The sequence below is a fragment of the Peromyscus leucopus genome, chromosome 3, assembly GCF_004664715.2.
Source record: "Peromyscus leucopus breed LL Stock chromosome 3, UCI_PerLeu_2.1, whole genome shotgun sequence".
NCBI lineage: Eukaryota > Metazoa > Chordata > Mammalia > Rodentia > Cricetidae > Peromyscus > Peromyscus leucopus.
In genome coordinates, this window is record NC_051065.1 from 48,286,303 (window position 1) to 48,306,044 (window position 19,742).

The following is a 19,742-nucleotide window of genomic DNA, read 5'->3' on the forward strand; positions in this document are numbered from 1 at the left end:
TATTTAAAGCCGGGCGGTGGTGGCGCACGCCTTTAATCCCAGCACTCGGGAGGCAGAGGCAGGCGGATCTCTGTGAGTTCGAGGCCAGCCTGGACTACCAAGTGAGTCCCAGGAAAGGCGCAAAGCTACACAGAGAAACCCTGTCTCGAAAAACCAAAAAAATAAAAATTAAAAAAATAAATAAATAAATAAAACCACTGACTTGGGCTCAGCAGATAAAGGAGCCAGCCACCAAGCTAGACGGCCTGAGTTCAATCCCCAGGACCCACGTAGTGTGTGGAGGGAACTTATGCCTGCAAGTTGTTCTCCGGCTTCTGTGAATGTGTGCACACATGCTCGCACACACAATCAATGTATGTAAAAAAAAAAAAAAAAAAATGCCAAAATACTGGCCTCCTCTGAACTGAGAGAATAGGAGTGTATGAGGTGGCTGCCACCCCAGGAAGGGCCAGGATTGGGGCCACCAGCGGCTGAAGTAGTGACGGCCACCCGAGAGGCCCACCTGGGAACTAACAGGAAAAGCAGCAGTGCCTGTGTGGTCTGGAGAGGAACCGCGACTCTGAGCTGTGGAGAGGGAACAGAAGAGGGAGGAAGAAAGGGACCGAGGAAGGAAGAGACAACATGTTTCAACATGGAGTTCATGGCGGGAACAAGCATCCCGCCCTGTCCTCCACTGTAGCCGTCTGGTCACCTTTATGATGCCCGTCTTTGGACAGTTGCCATTTGGCTGTCCCTGACTGTCCCCATCGCATGTCTGAGCCCCTCTTCACTTTGAAATGTCACCATTATTATGTTCCCCGTGCACTGCTGTCAGCTCGGGAAGCAGGCGGCCCTGTCCTCAGGCTGCAGCTGGTGCTGGGAGCTGGGCAGCTCTCCAGGCTCCTGGGCACTGGGAAATCAGACAGAGTTCTCAGTGCTGGGGTCCTGGAAGCCAGGGATGACTAATAGCCCTCTAGTGACCGGGGTCAGGTTTCATCGGCTCTCTGGTAACTGTCTCCATGTTCTGAAAGGCCCACTCCCTGCTCCCCAACAGCCCCCATTCCCTTAGATTCTCAAGGCTTGGATTTGAGGGAGGGGGGAAAGGTGGATTTCAGAAAGGTCTTGGTAACAAGTAGAGACCAGATAAATAAATCCAGAACCCTCCAAGAGTGGAGCTGGGGACACAGCCCCTAAGGAACTTCCTTCTAGGATGAAGATGTTTGACCAAGGGAGGCCAAGCTGGAGAAGACGCCTAAGGTCGTGAGTGTGGCTGGAGCTGAGCAGGCTCCGAGCATCAAGTATGAGTTTTCTGGTCGGAGTACAGCGAAAGGAAGGATAGGGACAGGTGGGGAGAAAGTGTCTGCCTAGCCAGCAGCCAGCGTGGGCTCCGAGTGTTAGAAGACCAGAAAAGAGTGCCACCCACCTGCCTCTGCCCTGGACAGATTTCTGAGTGGGCAGAATGGACACTGGCCAGCCCCCTTGAGCAGATCTCCATGCTCCTGAGAGGTCTCTGCTCTGGGCCCTCAGCTAGTCCAGGAGGGCCTTTGGGGTTTTTCTCCTCACCTTACCTTCCGTGGGGTCTGACATTCTGCTCTTGGAGATCTACTCACTGTGGCAGGCAAGGGCACTTAAATCATCCTTGGTGGCTTTTGCAGCAGATGTTGGATGCCACAGAGGGAGATTTTTATAGGGGTGGGGAGGGCAGCAGGAATATGGCTAATTTTTATGCCCTCTTTGGGGCCAGAGCCTGACTTTATAGTAACTAGTGTGCACATATGCCTGTGTGTATATAAACTGTCTTAATTGCATTTTTATTATTTACTTCTTTTTGAGACACTGTCTCATGTAAAGTATCCCACGATGGCCTCAAATACTCTATATAGCTGAGAATAGCCCTGAACTTCTGATCCTTCTGCCTCCACCTCCCAGCTGCTAGAACTACAAGCATACACCACCAAGACCAGTTTATATGGAATGGAACCCAGGGCTTCTTGCAAGCTAAGCAAGGAACTCTATCAACTGAGCTACATCACTTTTTTTGGTTTTTCGAGACAGGGTTTTTTCTCTGTGTAACAGTCCTGGCTGTCCTGGAACTCACCTTATACACCAAGCTGGCCTCGAACTCACAGAGATCCGTCTGCCTCTGTCTCCCGAGTGCTGGGATTAAAGGCGTGCGCCACCACCGCCTGGCTGCTATATCACATCTTAAATTGCACTTTAGTCCCTATACAGCCTCACACATGCACATCCTCTCAGATCACACTGGAAGTTTTTTCCCAGAGCAGGAGGGACCCTGAACACTCAGCCCTTAATCCTGGGTCTCCACATTTGTAGGGCATAGGGATTGATTGAAGCCTGGAGAGTGACTTTCTGGGCTCCAGTGTCCTAGGCAGACACTTTTGCTGTTAAACATGGCTCAGTATGTTTTCCCTCTTGCCCAGTAAATTAACATCCATGTTACACTAGTCCCGTGCAGATTTACATGGAGGATATTGTAGGCAGAAGTTTTTCTCCTGCAAATAGTGACTTACAGGACGAGTACAAAACCTAACTGGAGCCGGGCGGTGGTGGCGCACGCCTTTAATCCCAGCACTTGGGAGGCAGAGCCAGGCGGATCTCTGTGAGTTCGAGGCCAGCCTGGGCTACCAAGTGAGTTCCAGGAAAGGTGCAAAGCTACACAGAGAAACCCTGCCTCGAAAAAACAAAAACAAAAACAAACAAACAAAAAAACCTAACTGGAGAGGTGTCGGGGGTGTAGCTCAGCTGGCAGAGGGTTTGCCTAGCGGGCACAAAGCCCTGGTTTCCGTCCCCCACACTGTGGACTGGCTGTGGTGGCTCACACTGTCACCACTGCACGTAGTGTTGGCCAGAGAATTGGAAGTTCAAGTTCAGTCTCGGCTACATAAGGCATTTGAGGCTAACCTGGGCTATGTAAGAGCCTGTTTCTAAAACAAGAAAGAAAGAAAACAGTGAGCACAGGCTGGAATGATGGCTCAGTGGCTAAGAGCATTTGCTCTTCCAGAGGAAGACTCCCAGCACCCACATGGAGGCTCACAACAGTTACAGGGAATCCCCTCTGCTGGCTTCTTCAAGTGGTGCCGTCTTCTGGCCTCCACAGGCATTAGGAACACATATGATGCACAGAATATATGCAAGCAAAATACCATGTACATTTTTAAATTTAACCTAGACGTGGTGGCGCACACCTTTAGTCCCAGCAATCAGGAGGCAGAGGCAGGTGGATCTCTGTGAGTTCAAGGCCAGCCTGGTCTACAGAGAGAGTTCCATGACAGCCAGGACTACACAGAGAGAACCTGTCTTGGAAAAACAAAACAATATATATATATAATTTTTTTTTAATGAGCATATCCGTGGGGCCTGAGGACTAAGTGTGCAGCCTTCGCCTGCTCAGGTCACGTCACGTAGGTGCTGGGTCGGGGCCCTGAGAGGCACAGAGCTTAGCTCACAATGCTGAAGGAAGCCAGGTGTAGAGGGGCCACCTATCGATGGAAAACATATCGAGGGGGCCAGAGCTGCAGTGTACCGGGGGGACAGTGACAAGACAGACTCTGGGGCCCTGTGCATCCACAGGAATGCAGAACGTCTCTGTCAGGTGGGCTGTCCAGACCCGTGTGAGTATGGCGGTGCGTGCAGCCTGCCATCCCAGTAGGAGGCTGAGGAAGAATGGCTTTGAGTTTCAGGCTAGCCTTGTCAACATATCGAGAGCCTGTCTTGAAAAACAATAAGATTCCTTTCCTTTCCGGCTAGGAAAGCTAAGTGTTTTTCTCCAGAACCTTCCTTCTTTCTCTCAGTGTCCTTCCAACAGAGGCCTCGGTGGGTAGGTGTGACTGGGAGTCCTCCAGGTTTCTCTCAGATCTGAAGGATCAGACTCCATGGGTCAGAAACCTCCAAGCCTCCTGGTTCTCTGATTCATAGGCCTGGTGGAAGGATCTATTCCTTTCTGTATGATTTATGGGGTAGTAGCCATAGGGAACTGAAGGTTCTCTGTCCAGGCCTTAGCCAACAAGGGCCTGGATAGGGCTGGCTGCAAGTTTCTTGAGCTGCAAGATTCTGAGAAGGAAGTCGTTAGCATCCCAGCTGCTGCCTGCATCTGAGACACTCCTCTGCCGAGCACCCGTGGACTCCAGTCCTGCTCAGCTGACCGTGGGGGGAAGGCTCTCCCTTTTGCCTTCTGTGCCCCAGTCTCGGTGGGGCCACAGCAGAGCATGAGAACAGGATATATGGCAAACCCAGGGAGTGGCCCTGTGACATCCCTGGCGGGCCTTAGCGGCCCGGCACTCACCCCCCACACAGTGCATTCAGTTATCTTTGCTGTGGAGTCTGAGAGCAACTTGCTGGGAGTCGGTGGCAAACACTCTTGAATTACAGAAGGGTTTTAAGTTGAGCCAAAAACCTGCCAAATTTAAAATAACATTTTTGCTCTGTTTCATCTTTAGGGTGGACATTGAGTGTTTCTAAAGGCTCTGTCAGGCTCAAGCTTGACAGATGGAAAGCAAAGAATGTTGTTGTGATAGCTCGTTCTGTCACCATAACAACTCAGATAAATATTTCCCTACACACATCTTCATTTCCTTTATGATAAACATTTTGTTTTTTATTTACTAATTTCGGCTCTAAAAAGCTTCAGCTAAACCTATAGACCAGGATAGACTGGAGTCAGTGTTGCACATAAGCAACTTGGTATAAAAGTTCTAGATGGCCAAGTGCTTAATATTCAATATCCTATCTTTTTATAGTCCAAAAAAAATCCTAAGCTGAGGAGGGTTCATCTACTAGCTAAGGAGGAGTAGGATGAGATGGCCAAATCTCGACCAACGGTGTTTGAATCTTGGGTTCCGCACATGGATAACTACACAAATAAGTTCCCATGTAGCTGTATGTACTCATTCTTTTGTTTATTCCTCTTGGTTCAGTTTTACTCGGTTTCCCTAAGCTCCAGGGAGGTCCTGAATGTCTTCTAGATCCTGCTGCGCTCAACAGTGTTTGCCATCTCAAGGCCTGTCTGCAAGCAGTGGCGGTCCCCACTGCCTTTCTGCTCTGGCACCCAAAATGCTACACTTTGAGGATCCAGCAGGATCTCAGGGTGGATGGCAAGAGTCTAATTTAGCAGAGCTCTGTGGAAAGAAAATATTTTAACAGCACGACAGTACATTATAAAGTCGCGGCTGAGGAAAACAGCACCCTGGTAGAATACTTGCCTAGCGTTTCTGAGAGTCTGGCTTCCATTCCCAGCACTGAAAACAATTCCGAAATGTCACTAGCTGGAGGTGCAGCTCAGCTGGGAGAGTGCTGGCCTAGCATGTACTAAACCCTGGGTTCCCAGCACCTCATAAAACCAGGCACGGTGGACGGGCGGTAGTGGCGCACGCCTTTAATCCCAGCACTCAGGAGGCAGAGGCAGGTGGATCTCTGTGAGTTCGAGGCCAGCCTGGACTACAGAGTGAGCTCCAGGACAGGCACCAAAACTACACAGAGAAAGCCTGTCTCAAAAAAACAAAAACCAAAAAAACAAAACAAACAAAAAAAAAAAAAACAGGCATGTTCACACCTATAATCCCAATACCAGGGAGCTGGAGGATGAGAAGTTCAGAATCATTCTCAGTACATAGTTCAAGGCCACCCTGCAATCTATGAGACCCTGTCTCAACAGGGGAAGGGTACATTCTGACTTTTGTATTAACACCAGGAAGAGGGCCTTTGGAGCACAGTTTAGAGGCTAACAAAGCCATACATAAATGCTGTTGTCCTCGAACCCATCACTAGGTGTCCTCGGCTGGGACACGTTTCAGCTCTTTCCTTGGAGTCCCCCAGGTCCTGCTGCCTCTGTCAGGCCTTCCCCTTCAGGCCTTCCTCACATAGATGAGACCCTCCCTCACAGATCCTGGGGTTATCTCATAGTTCCTCTGAGTGACACATCACCGCCATTCTTTGACGCAGGCATGCTAACTAGCCTTACAGTGAGTGAGATCCTTGACCCCTTTTGTGGCCTCAGGAGAAAGTTTCCGTTTCTGGCCCCTGGATGCTCCATCTTGTACAGATTGAGAGTTTGTGGGTGCTAAGGCTGGAGGGGTACGCTGGGGTTCTTCTAGGCTAGCTCTTGTCTTTCATGGGGGACAAGGGTGAGGCCTGGCGTAGTGAAGGGCTGGCTCTTCCTGAAGTCACACAGAAAACAGAGCCACCCCTCTTGATGGCCAGCCTGTGTGCCTTCTAAATTCAGAGACACGTTACTTGAGCGCAGTCAGGAAACACGTCAGTCCCGCTCTCTGGGAAGTTTCACCATGTGCAGGACAGCCCGAGTTCTGCCCTTCAATCCTGTTCTTGGAAGTGCTGTGCAGTGGGAGAGATGCACCCAGAACTGAAACATCTTCTCCAGATGTTAATACTCACAGACACATCCTGATGTTCCAAAACAATGCTTCAGCCCTGAAGAACCGCCTCCCGATACTAAACATCCGAGACCCGGCCCCTCTCACCTGCGCCCATCACTGAGCCCTCTGACCCAGCCACCTTCCCCCCCGCCCGGGGAGGGGGGCATTCTCTTCCCTCCCCCACCCTGCAGAGTCGGGCACAGCTGTTGGAGCTTGGCAGTTCCGCCAGCCCCACAGTAATGGGAGCCAGCTGTGAGAGGGTTCTCCTTGGCCATCCTTCACAAATGCGGCCTCTTCGGCAACAGCCAGTGCTCAGTGAGGCGCCTGCTCAGACTCTGCCCCGGGCTCACTCCAAGGGTCCCCCCTTTTCCTTGCAGCACCCACCCTCTGCCCCGCCCATGCACACAAAATTCCATCAGCACTTACTGCAGTAATTAGGAAACACATTCTTCATGTCTTCTCTGCCACTTAGGTTAGAGAAGGAGCGGCCACTCCCGCTGTATTGACAGAATCCAACGTTCCTTTCCATGTTGCCCAGAGCAGAATTTTTTAAAGTAGTGACTGGGCTAGAGCAAGAGGCGTGAGGTATCTGATAGCTTCCTGTCGTCTGGGTGCCCCGTGCCCCCTCCCTCCTGTCCCGCTAACTAGGTGTAACTGATAACCAGGTGTGGGAATGTTTGGTCCTCAGCTGTGATGACGGCTCTTGTAGGAAAAGTAGCTGCTCAGGACCCCCAGACCAAGTTCTCAGCACAAAGGAGATTTATTTGCTCCAGAGGGACAGAGGGCAGGGAATAAGAGACAAAGACAGGAGGAGATGGAGGGAGAAGGGGAGGGGAGCAGACCTTGGAGGCTAGCTCTGGGAATGTAGTCTAAGGATCTTAGCCAGGCAGAGGGAATGGGGGAGAAGAGCCAGACCTGCCAGAGCCACGTGCTCCAGGGGCCGCTGTCCCTTCAGCTCTCACCATTAAGCAAAGAAGATCCTGAACGCTCCTTTCAAGAAATGGTGGTGAGCCGGGCGGTGGTGGCGCACGCCTTTAATCCCAGCACTTGGGAGGCAGAGCTCCAGGCCAGCCTGGGCTACCAAGTGAGTCCCAGGAAAGGCGCAAAGCTACACAGAGAAACCCTGTCTCGAAAAAACAAAAAAAAAAAAAGAAAGAAAGAAAAAAGAAAAAAAGAAAAAGAAATGGTGGTGAGTGGCAGTCCTTACCTATGTGGCCAGCAGGTTACCCCATTGCATCCTCGTCAGAACTGGATACAGGGCTGGGATGTAGCATGCATGAGGCCCTGGGTTCAGGCCCCGGCACTACGAGGAAGAAAGAAATTGGATACAGTTGTCTTTTAGCTCAGAACATTCTAATTCAGAGTGGATTTCAGCCTTCTTTCTGTAACCCTCTTCGTCTGCGCTGTGCATCAGTCGGTGTGGATGGTGATTTTCCCTAACCTCGGTCCTCCCCTCCCCGCCTTGGTTTGCAGTCAGTGCAGCTCAAGTCCACGCCTCCCAGAAGTCCCTGCTGGCCCAGCGGGCCTTACAGGCGTCACAAGGGCTGGGGCAGCAGGGAGAGAGCACGCTCTTCTGAGGATGAGTTCAGGAAAGGACAGTTGGTCTTTTTCCTGAATTGGGGAGAAGGACAAGTACCTTTCTTCTCCTGTGGCAATGACGGGAAAGCACACAGGCCACCCTCCCCTGGGCCTGTCTCTCTGAGTCTCCTTCCTCTCCCCGCCCGCCTAGTACCCCTAGGCCCCGCTCCTTGACCCCCCACTCGCTTGCCTTCCTGGACTCCTGATCCATGGCTGCCCTGGAGTTGAAACTTCCGCAGGGCTCAGTGTCTTTAGCTACAAAATTCCAAAGCAGGTTAAACCCCAAACCAGGTGTGTCACCCTAGAACTCTGGAAGGTGACCCAGGAGGGGCTCCAGTTTACGGTCAGTCTCAGCTGCGTAGCCTAGCAAGACCCTGTTCCTAAAAGTGAATGTGGATGCTGTCGCCAGGATTGTTTTCAGATCTAAATCATGGGACTCTAAAACTTCCCTGGAGACAGAAGCGCTTAAACAGCTGGGTATGGGGGTGCATACCTCTAATCCCTGCACTCTCTTTTTTTTTGTTTTTCGAGACAGGGTTTCTCTGTGTAGCTTTGCGCCTTTCCTGGAACTCACTTGGTAGCCCAGGCTGTCCTTGAACTCACAGAGATCCGCCTGGCTCTGCCTCCCGAGTGCTGGGATTAAAGGCGTGCGCCACCACCGCCCGGTTTTTTTTCTACTTTCATGTCATACATACATACATGCATGATTTTTATGTGTCTACATAAAATCTAGAAACCACAAGCAAAACATATTTGTCTTTCTGTTATTGGCTCACTTCTTTAATATGATTACCTCCAGTTGCATCCATTTTCCTAAAAAAAATACAACTTTGTTCTATATGGCTGGAAAAAAAAAATTAAAGGGGCCGGAGAGTCTTAATTTCAGTAATTAAGAGTACTTTTTGCTCTTACAGGGGACCCAAGTTCAGTTCCCAGCACCCTATGGTGGCTTACAAGTGTCCATAACTCCAGTTCCAGGGGATCTGCTCCAGAAATAAAATTTTAAATCCAAAAAATAAAAAGCTTTGTAGGCCTCCATTGTGTATATACCACAGTCTCCTTGTTTTGGACAGAGGTTAACTCTTCAGCTAGCTCTTGTGAACAGTGCTCCGTAGACATCCAAGTGCAAAGGTCTCTGTGAAATGTTGCTTTGGAGTCCTTTGGGTCCGTGCGTGGGAGTGGACGAGCTGGTCATGTGGTGGCAGTATTGTTAGCCTTTTGAGAAACCTCATGCTGACTTGTATAGCAGGTGACTTTTCTGCCAACAGTGTAAAAACAGTTCCCTTTGTCCAGATTCTTACAGCATGTGTTATTTTGGGTTTTGTTTGTTTTGTTTTGTTTTGTTTTTTTTGACACAGGGTATCTCCATGTGTTCCTGGCTGTCCTGGAACTCACCATGAAGACCAAGGCTGGCCTCGAACCCACAGAGAGCCACTCTTATCCTGAGTGCTGAGATTAAAGCTATGTGCCACTACACCCGGCTGTGATTTGGGCTTTGTTTTTTGTTTTTGTTTTTAACAATTTTTTGTTTATTGTTTTATGTGTGTATTAACATACATGTGCATTGCACATATGGTCATCAGAGGAAAGCTCTCGGGACCTGTTGGCTCCCCTCACCATGGGTTCTGGAACAAGCTCATCTTGTGGGCAGGTGCTTTGCCATTGTTTGCTGATGACTGCCGTTCTGACGGGGGTAAGAGGGAATCTTAGTGTAGTTCCGCTGCCTCTGATGGTTAGGGAAGCTGAACACTTGTAGGTGTGTTTGTCTGTGGTCATTTGAGAACTGGATGGATCCCAGCCTTCTCTCTGGCCCCCACTGTGGAAGCCCCGCCATTAGCCACACTGAGCTGGCCTTTTCTCTCTGTGTTCCCCCTGCAGCACACTGTCCACGTGCTGCCACGCGATGGTGGCCCTCATCTACCCCTTCAGCTGGCAGCACACCTACATCCCAGTGTTACCACCGGCCATGATTGACATAGTGTGCTCACCCACACCCTTCCTCATCGGGCTGCTCTCCAGCTCGCTGTCTCTGCTCAGGGAGCTGCCACTGGAAGAGGTGAGCCCCGGGTCCCGGGCAGACGTGGGAAGATGCCAGGGCTTTCTCTGTGACAGGTCCTTCCCAGACTCTCCCATCAGTCAACCCCTTGGTAACTGTAAGCGCCATTTTCCCTTCTAAGTGAAGTGGCCTGTAGAAGGCCTGACATCAGACATAGCCGTCTGCCCCATCCTCCTGTCTCCCCACACTGATCAGAGGAAGCAGTAACTGGAATGTGTGCTTGAAATGATGACAGAGAAGGCAGGGACTCAGTTATGTCATTGAAAAGACACGGGGTGTGGCTGGCAAGATGGTTCAGTACCCAGCCTGATAACTGAGTTCAGTCCCCTCGGAGGTACGTGTTGGAAAGAGAACACTGACTCCTGAAGGTGGGCTCTGACTTCCACGTGTATGATGTGACACATGCACACACACGCACGCACACATGCACGCACGCACGCACGCACGCAACAATAAAGGAAGAAAGGGAAGGATCGGAGGCCACAGGGAAGTCGTCTTCTGTCGTAGAGTAGCCGTCTACCATGCAGGAGCCCCTGGGTCCAACCTCCAGTACAAGAAACATAATAATAACTAATGAAGGCTAGAATTAAAGAAAGGGAAAATATGTCCACAAAGCTAGGTGTGCTGGTCACAGCCATGTGCCCCAGCACTTACCAGCCGAGGCAGGAGGACCTCAAGTTTGAAGTCCGCCTGGGCTACATAACAGGACACGCAAAATAAAACCACAATATAGTTGTAATACCACCCAGGATTTTATAGATCAGTGTGCAAGGCAGGAAATGCTATGGGGTACCTCTGCGGTTATTCGGTCCCCTCCTCTAAATAGTTTCTGGCCTGCCCTATGTATAGGGGACTCCAGCAGCCACCAAATTCTGCTCAGCTTTGAATTTGGTGAGGATGTTGGTCCATCTGCCCTCCATTATCCCAGGACTGGGGATGCTGGTCCTTTCGATGTGTGAAGGCAAGGAGTTTATGAGGGTCTCTCAACATGGCAGAGCCTGTTTCCAGCTGTGACCAGGCAGGCCATCCAACCTCTGTTCTTCCTCTGTCACAGTCGGCCACCTAAGCTAGGGTCTGCATGAGGGTCCACTCTCAGAGACAGCACATAACCGTGCCCTTAAGCTTTGTACACAAGACATCTCGTTCATACCACCCTGTGGCCCTGCATCTCAACCCACACTGAGGAGAGAGGTGCTCCCTCCCCAAAACTGTAACTAACAAAGGCACAGAGCCTGTAGCCTGACAGTGTCCCCCAGGCTGCACGGTTCAGTGAACAGCCCAGGGGTAAAAGGGTGAATCCCCAACACGGAGTGGGCAGAGTTAAGTAGAACTCCAGAAAGTAGGGGCATCTCACATCTTTTGCCCACCACCGCAGTAGCCCCTAAACAGACAAACAAAAAGAAACACAAAAATGGGCTGGAGAGATGGCTCAGAGGTTAAGAGCACTGGCTGCTCTTCCAGAGGTCCTGAGTTCAATTCCCAGCAACCACATGGTGGCTCACAACCACCTGTACTGAGATCTGGTGCCCTCTTCTGGCCTGCAGGGATACATGCAGAAAGAACACTATACATAATAAATCTGAGAGAGAGAGAGAGAGAGAGAGAGAGAGAGAGAGAGAGAGAGAGAGAAGAGAGAGAGAGAGAGAGAGAGGCTCTGCCACAGTCAGAGCAGGGCTGAGAATCCAGCTGTTGACACATGTGTCCTGGCCTTCAGTACCAGTGTAGGACACCCCTCAGTCCATGTCAGAACACACACACACACACACACACACACACACACACACACACACACACAAATTCTCCCCATCCCCAGCTGCCTTCAGTACTGAGAAAGAAGAAAACTCCATCTCCACTTTTCCCCCCCCCAAGCCCTAATGACAGTACCCACCCCTTTTCCTCTGTCCTGCAGGTTCTTGTGGTCGATCTCATCAATGACCGGTTCCTCAGACAGGTGAGTAGGAAGCCAGCTCAGCCTGCTTCTCCCATGCCTTCGCTTCTGCCAGAGGGTTCACCTCCAGCTCTGGAAAGGCTCTCTAGCGGGCCTGGACTTGCTAGCCCAGCTGGACTGGGGCCACCCAGGCCACGGCCAGCCGAGGATGAGGTAGCAAAGAGGGAGGCTTTGGCCAAGACTGCTTTCCACCTGGACAGGCACCAAGGGGCCTCCACCAATGACTAGTCGGGACACGGGCTGGAGAGATGGACTTGTAAAGAACTGGACTTTGTTTCCCAGCACCCACGTCAGGCAGCTCACCTTCAGCAGCATCTTCACAGGAGTCAGCAGCTCTGGCCTCCTCAGGCACCAAACTCACATGCACAGACCCACACATGGACGTGGACATACACTCACACATCATCTGAAAAAAATAAATCTCACTCTTAGCCGGGCAGCAGTGGTGGCACACGCCTGTAATCCCAGCACTCGGGAGGCAGAGCCAGGCGGATCTCTGTGAGTTGGAGGCCAGCCTGGGCTACAAAGCAAGATCCAGGACAGGCACCAAAACTGCATGAAGAAACCCTGCCTCGAAAAACAAAACAAAACAAAAAAGAAAAAAAAAAAAAGAACCCACAGAGCCCCAACACTTTCACAAGAGAACTGTATAAAATTTAATCTCACCGAGTGGTGGTGGCGCACACCTTTAATCCCAGCACTTGGGAGGCAGAGCCAGGTGGATCCCTGTGAGTTCAAATCCAACCTGGGCTACCAAGTGAGTTCCAGGAAAGACACAAAACTACACAGAGAAACCCTGTCTCAAAAATAATAATAATAATAATAATAATAATAATAATAATCTCTAAGATGAGGCCAATGCTGACTGGTGGCCATCTTACAAATGAAGGCTCTGAGGCTCTCACAGTTTATAAGAGCTAGAATGGGGATTTGAACCTCAAATTTCTGACTCTAAGCATATCTCTTCCTACTAAACTAGGAGCTGAGGCTATGTATGATGGCTCAGTGGATAAAAGGCTCTCGCCAGAGCCTAATGGCCTAAGTTCAAATCTCAGGACCCACATGATGAAACAAGAGAACCCTATACACATGCGCACGCGCACATGCTCACTCACTAATAAAACAAAACAAAAAAAGCTCTGGGCAGTGATAGCCAACGCCTTTAATCCCAGCACTGGGGAGGCAGAGGCAGGAGGATCTTTGAGTTTGAGGCCAGCCTGGTCTACAGAATGAGTTCCAGTACAGTCAGGGCTACACAGAAACCCTGTCTGGAAAACAAACAAAAACAAACTAAAAAGCCAGGCATGGTGGTGCATACCTTTGATCCTAGTACTCAGGCAGAGGCAGGAGGATCTCTATGAGTCTGAGGGCAGCCTGGTCTACATAGTGAGTCCCAGGCTAGCCAGGGCTAGCTGTACAGTGAGGCCTTCTCTCTCTCTCTCTCTCTCTCTCTCTCTCTCTCTCTCTCTCTCTCTCTCTCTCTCTCACACACACACACACACACACACACACACACACACACACACAGAGTTTAAACTATGAGCCGAGCTGCCTGCCCAGAGATGAGGCTGGCACATGGCTGGCCAGGCGTAGCTGTGCCCACCTGCATCTCCTGCCTTACAGATGGAGGACGAGGATTCCATTCTGCCCCGGAAGCTTCAGGTAGCCCTGGAACACATTCTGGAGCAGAGGAATGACCTGGCCTGTGACCAGGATGGAGGCCCGCTGGACTGCGTGCATGGTAAATGCCAGGACTTGAAACAGCTGTCTGGTTGAGTGAGAAAGTAGGGGCATGGGGAGAAAAACTGGGGTTCCGCCTTCCATTTGGATTTCACTCCAACGATAATTATAGGAATTTCCCCCACTTTCTCCATCTAGATGCTAAAATACCTCCAAAAGGGGGCCAGGCCAACTTGAAGTGCCCTCTTTTTCTCTTGGCTGGTCCCGGGTGGGAAGAAGCTGTGGAGGAAAGTAGCTGTTGCTTAGTCAGTAACTGGCTGTCCTGGGCTCTGGCCCACCAAGCTTACTATTACGACCCTTGTCTCCCTTTGCTCAGGCCCTGAGTCCAGCCCCTTGAATGAGGTGGTGTCAGAAGCCTTTGTCCGGTTCTTCGTGGAGACCGTGGGCCACTACTCCTTGTTCCTGACTTCGGGCGAGGAGAGGAGCCTGCAGCGAGAAGCCTTCAGAAAAGCTGTGTCCTCCAAGAGCCTGCGGCGCTTCCTGGAGGTCTTCATGGAGACCCAGACTTTCCGTGGCTTCATCCAGGAGCGGGAACTACGCAGGCAGGACGCCAAAGGTTAGAACACCAAAACCTTGCCGGGGCAGTGAGGGCAGAGGCTCTGGGCTCTGGGTGCCTGAAGAGCATGCAGGAAGAGGTAGACAAGGACGCAGGCAGTAACAGTACTCCAGCCTCCACAGGGGCTGCCTCCACACCACACCTGAGCAGTGAACGTGGCCCGCTCGGCCTCTCCCAGGCTTCCCATGTCCCTCCTGCTTCTCTGCAGCCCCCTCTGCCCTTCTTCCTGCCCGGAGACTGTAGAGAGGTAAAGATTCAGGAGACTCTGGGCTGGGGCCTGGGGCCTGGGGCCAGCCCTGCAGAATCTGGACATCCTGCCTCAGTTACCGTCCACGCCAGCCTTTCTTCTCCCTCCTCCTCCTCTGAATTCTTCTCTCCTCCTTCTCCCTGTCCCCGGCTGCATAGACACCATCATGCTTTTAGGGAGAAAGGGAGCCAGGAGCACGAAATGACGGAGACACCGTCCCAGCCCATTTTGTCCATTGTCTTGGCCGTTCTGGGCATCTAAAATCTAGGGATGCTGGTAAAGGCGGGTTTGATGGGAGCTAAACCCGGGAAGGGAAGGCGCTTACTTCTACAGCATGGCTACACGGAGCCCAGAAGGTTCCAGAAGAGCAGCTGGCCGCACCCCTGGGATTTGTCTGGTGATAGGAACTCAGCTCGAAGCCCTGCGCTCCTGTAGCCATTTCCACGGGAGAGACAGGCAGCCATACTTGAGGCTCTGATAAAGATTGGATTAGAGGATGTGAGAGGACAGGCCTCATCCTAGGTCCCTCTTCAGAAGAGCTGTCAGGTGCATTTCAGGCGGGGTTACAAGTCACTGTTGGTAAGAAAGGTAGCAGCAGCCGGAGGCAGTGAAACTCGTCTTTAGTCCCGGCACTTGGGAGGGAGGCAGAGACAGGTAGACTTCTAAGTTCAAGACCAGCCTCGTGTACAGAATGAGATCCAGGACAGCCAGGGCTACACAGAAAAACCCTGTCTCAAAAAAACAAGATAGCAGGAGTGAAATGGGATCTCATGTGTGAGTGGTCTTCACAGCTGTCCACAGACAGCTATGTGGGGGGGGCAATTATAAGGACAGTAAAAATCCTCAGAAACCTCATGCTTGCAAGCACGTTTATAGGCAGAGCTGCATCTCAGAAGCAAGGCTTCCCTTTCCCGTTCTAGCCAGGAAGGTTTGTGCAGACGCACAAAGGCAACGCAGATCTAAAATGTCCCGGGTGTCTCTCGTCACCAGGTCTGTTTGAGGTCCGAGCCCAGGAGTACCTGGAAACCTTGCCCAGCGGAGAGCACAGCGGAGTCAATAAGTTCCTCAAGGGTCTGGGTAAGGCCTGGATCCCTGTCAGCAGCCTCAGATCTCCTGTCTCCCCCAGCCAGGAACCCTCAGTGACACGGGAAGCTGGCACTAGACTGGCTGCCTCTCTCAATCTGTCCCTAGGCCCTCGGGTGGCCTCACTGTCATCCTTGCCACAGTCTGAGTCTTCTGGGAACCCAGTAGAGGAAGCGGGCCTGGGGCCAGACAGGGAGTGACAGGGGGGACTCCACCCGGCCTGCAAGCTCCCCTGGGTAGGGAAGTTAAGAAGCAAAGCTTCAGGACTCCAGTTTAGTCAGCAGGAAGGTCCTCCTGAGAAAAAGAGAGTCCAGGCTTGGCAGTCCTGCATACCTGCACCCCCAGCATTTGGGGGTTGATGCAGGAAAATCAGGAGTTCAGTGACCAGCAAGAAGGCTCAGCGGCTAACGACACCACAGGCCAAGGACAGATCCCAGATCTGTCCAATCCCAGATCCCATGTAAAGGTGGGAGGAGGGAACGGACTCTAGATCCTCCCTTAACCCCACACGTGTGTGCTGCGACACCGGCGTTCCCGTGCCCGCCCTCCCTCCCTCCCTCCCTCCCTCCCTCCCTCCCTCCCTCCCTCTCTCCCTCTCTCCCCAATAAGATGTTCTCACCTTCTTTTTTAGGGAATAAAATGAAGTTTCTCCACAAGAAATAACCCTCATCTTGGCTCAAGGGAAACCTCTGCACTGGGACCACACATTTCTAACAGTTCTGAGAGGCTGTGGGCTGAAGGCAGTCCCCAGCCCCAGCTCCTCCCAGGATGGGGCCTGTGAACTCGGCAGGTGGCAGAAACTCGGGATAGCCCTGGAAGGAACCTGCCACCATGCAGCTGTTCTTACTGTGGTTGGTTCTGGAGTCTTTATATCTTAGACATTAAACGAGAAGAAGAAAGGTGTTTGGGTCTTCCTTCTGTCTTGCCAGGGCTGAGAAAACTCTCTCCTGCCCTACCTCATCTTTTCTGGGTCAGCCTGCTGACAGCTACCGAGCCAGGAGGGAGAAGATCGGAAGAGTGGCCGCCACAGAAGTCACCCGAGATGTGGCTGCCCACGATCCCGGTTATTCCGGACTGGTCTATGACGCCACCTGGTGGCAGAGACTGTGGACGTCACTGTTCTTGACTGGGGGTTTTTTGCTCCTTCAAAGGAAGTCACATAGAACCGTTCTTGCCCGAACAGCCTGGCTTTTAGGGACACATAAAAAGAGGAAATCTTGTTAATTGTTAACAAAACGTTCTTGGGGTCCCGAGATGTCTATTTCCTGTGGCCTAACCATGACATTTTGACCACTGCTGTGAACCTATTCCTCATAGCCGATGGGAGGGGCTTCTGTGGTTGTTCTCATTGAGAGGGAGGAACGGGAGGAGGTCACAGTCAGCTGACCTGTGGGGGACTGTGGGAGTCTGCAGGAGCCCTGTGTGCAGCACAGGACAGCTCTCAGGCTGGCTCGGGCTACCCCCCAGTACTGCTGGGCCCCCCGTGGGTGGCACAGGGAGTAACTACTTCTGGATCACCTGGCCTGGAGTGGGGCAGGATTAACGGGGTGTGTGGCTGGCGTTGGGGTGAGCCTGAGTGAGAACCTGAGCTTGGGGCTCCCACAGGCGCCTCAGTTTAGCTAACTTTACTGACAGCAATATTCTGTGTATTTTTATATTGCCCCTGAGTGATCACTTTTAGTATGTTGGAATATACATTCTCTTCTAACTTATTTTCTATTATACTGTTTTACTTAAGAACTCCAAGTGAATGAATAAATAAATAATAAATAAATATCTTTATCAACATTCCTAGTGAGTGTATAATATTTTATGAAGGTTTTTGTATTTGACTTAAGCAAAAACAAAAATAAATTTGGGGAAATGTGCTAGACCACGTGCATGAAGAGGCTTCTTTCAATGTTCTTTCTATTAAAAGGGGAAACACTCTGCGTGTGTAAAGAGTAAAGAATCGGGCCAGCGAGGCGGCCCCTCAGGTGACGGCCCCTCGGGTGACGGCTCCTCAGGTGACGGCCTCTCGGGTGACGGCCCCTCAGCCTGGCAGCCCGAAGCCGATCTCCACAGGCCACATAAGGGTGGAAGGAGAGGACTGACTCCAGAGTTGCCCTTTGACCTCCACATGTGTGCTGTGGCACACACACACCCTGCACACTCACACATCACACGCTGTTTTTGAATACTTGAAAGGACTGGTGAGTTGGCATGTCCATAAGATAAGAAGAACGAAATGGCCTGGCCATTGAAACGCCTGGCACCACCAGGCCTGACCCCTGAGTTCGATCCCCAGGACGCACATGTGGAAGAAGAGAACCAGCTCCCCTAAGGGTCCTCTGACCTCCAGGTGTGTCGTGCCATGTGCACACGTGCAAACATACAAGTGAAGTAAAACATTTAATTAATGTGTGTATTTACATATATATTAAATATACTCCTAGGAAGTACACATGCGGGTCATGAGAAGATTGTTCGATCAAGTGCACAAATAACAATAACCATTAGCTGAGCCTGATTAATTTACTGGAACATGAATGCCCTCTTCTGTCCTCTGTCCAAATAACCTTCCCTCACACTTTTGTAAGTTTAAAGAAAATCAACTAGCATTACCCATAGCGTGTAAAGCAGCAGATTAGACCAGGAAGAGTTGGAGGGGGGAAAAAAAGCAGTAGCTTTGCAATGACCTCTCACAGTCTGGGGTGGGCTCTGTGTTCCTGCTTGTTGGTTTTGATGGGAGCAGGTAGTAATACTGTCTTGCTGGCCTTGAATTTGCCAAAATCCTTCTGCCTGAACCTTCCTGGTCATAAGGTCACAGGCATGCACCCCCTGACCATGGGGCAGATTTATATAGACAGTGCCCTTAGTTGAGAAACAGGACTGCTGGAATGCATGATGTGGGGGATGATGCCAGAGTCCCCCTAGTCTTTATATCTTGCCTCCTGAGGCTCCGTCCAAAACTGTCCTATAGTTCCGATTAAAAGGTACACATTCGCCGGGCAGTGGTGGCACACGCCTTTAATCCCAGCACTCGGGAGGCAGAGCCAGGCGGATCTCTGTGAGTTCGAGGCCAGCCTGGGCTACCAAGTGAGCTCCAGGAAAGCGCAAAGCTACACAGAGAAACCCTGTCTCGAAAAAAAAAAAAAAAAAAAAAAAAAAAAAAAAAAGGTACACATTCATGCTGAAGAGATGACTCAGAGGTTAAGAGCACTGACTGCTCTTCCAGAGGTCCTGAGTTCAATTCCCAGCAACCACATGGCGGCTAACAACCACCTGTATTGAGATCTGGTACCTTCTGGCCTTCAGGGACACATGTAGGCAGAACACTGTATACATAATAAATAAATAAATCTTTAACCAAAAAAAAAAAAAGCTGGGCGGTGGTGGCGCATGCCTGTAATCCCAGCACTGAGGAGGCAGAGGCAGGTGGATCTCTGTGAGTTTGAGGCCAGCCTGGGCTACAGAGCAAGATCGAGGACAGGCACCAAAATTACACAGAAAAACCCTGTCTTGAAAAACCAAAAACAAACAAAAAAAATAAATTCAGGTCTTATGTATTTGTAATCCCAGCACTGGGAAAGTGGAGACAGGCAGGTTCCTCGGCCTCGAGTGGCCAGCCAACCTAATAGGTGAGTCCCAAACCCATAAGAGAACTTGTCTCAAAAAAAACAAACAAGGGCTGGAGAGATGGCTCAGAGGTTAAGAGCACCGACTGCTCTTCCAGAGGTCCTGAGTTCAATTCCCAGCAACCACATGGTGGCTCACAACCATCTGTAATGAGATCTGGTGCCCTCTTCTGGTCATACATGCTGTATACAAAATAAAATATCTTTAAAAAAACAAACAAACAAAAATGGGGTGTTGGGATAATCTCTTTGTACATTATGTAAAGATGTGTCTCTGTTTTAACTCACCTGCCTAAGGCACCTTCTGATTAGTTTAATAAAGAGCTGAATGGCCAACAGCTAGGCAGGAGAGGACAGGTGGGACTTCCGGACAGAGATGGGAACTCTGGGAAAGAATCTGACCTGAGAGATTCACCAGCCAGCGTCAGAGGAAGTCAGCTGTCAGGTACTGAGGGGTAACAAGCCACAGGACGAAAATGAAGATGAATACAAACGGGTTAATAGAAGCGTTAATAAGAGCTAGTTGGTAACAAGGCTAAGCTAAGGCCA

General features: G+C 50.9%; 1 protein-coding gene across 2 annotated transcripts in view; it reads left to right on the forward strand.

Moving 5' to 3' along the window:
- The window catches only part of LOC114706818 (DENN domain-containing protein 2A), a 90,634-nt gene extending 73,270 nt beyond the window's left edge, over positions 1 to 17,364 (forward strand). For both annotated transcript variants that reach the window (XM_028889311.2, XM_037203628.1), the window contains exons 15-20: positions 9,825 to 10,002; positions 11,912 to 11,953; positions 13,574 to 13,691; positions 14,007 to 14,246; positions 15,484 to 15,570; positions 16,208 to 17,364. In XM_028889311.2, the coding sequence (XP_028745144.2) occupies positions 9,825 to 10,002; positions 11,912 to 11,953; positions 13,574 to 13,691; positions 14,007 to 14,246; positions 15,484 to 15,570; positions 16,208 to 16,239 (697 nt within the window). In that variant the 3' untranslated portion in view covers positions 16,240 to 17,364. The remainder of the gene's footprint in view (positions 1 to 9,824; positions 10,003 to 11,911; positions 11,954 to 13,573; positions 13,692 to 14,006; positions 14,247 to 15,483; positions 15,571 to 16,207) is intronic.
- The last annotated feature ends 2,378 nt before the right edge of the window (positions 17,365 to 19,742 follow it).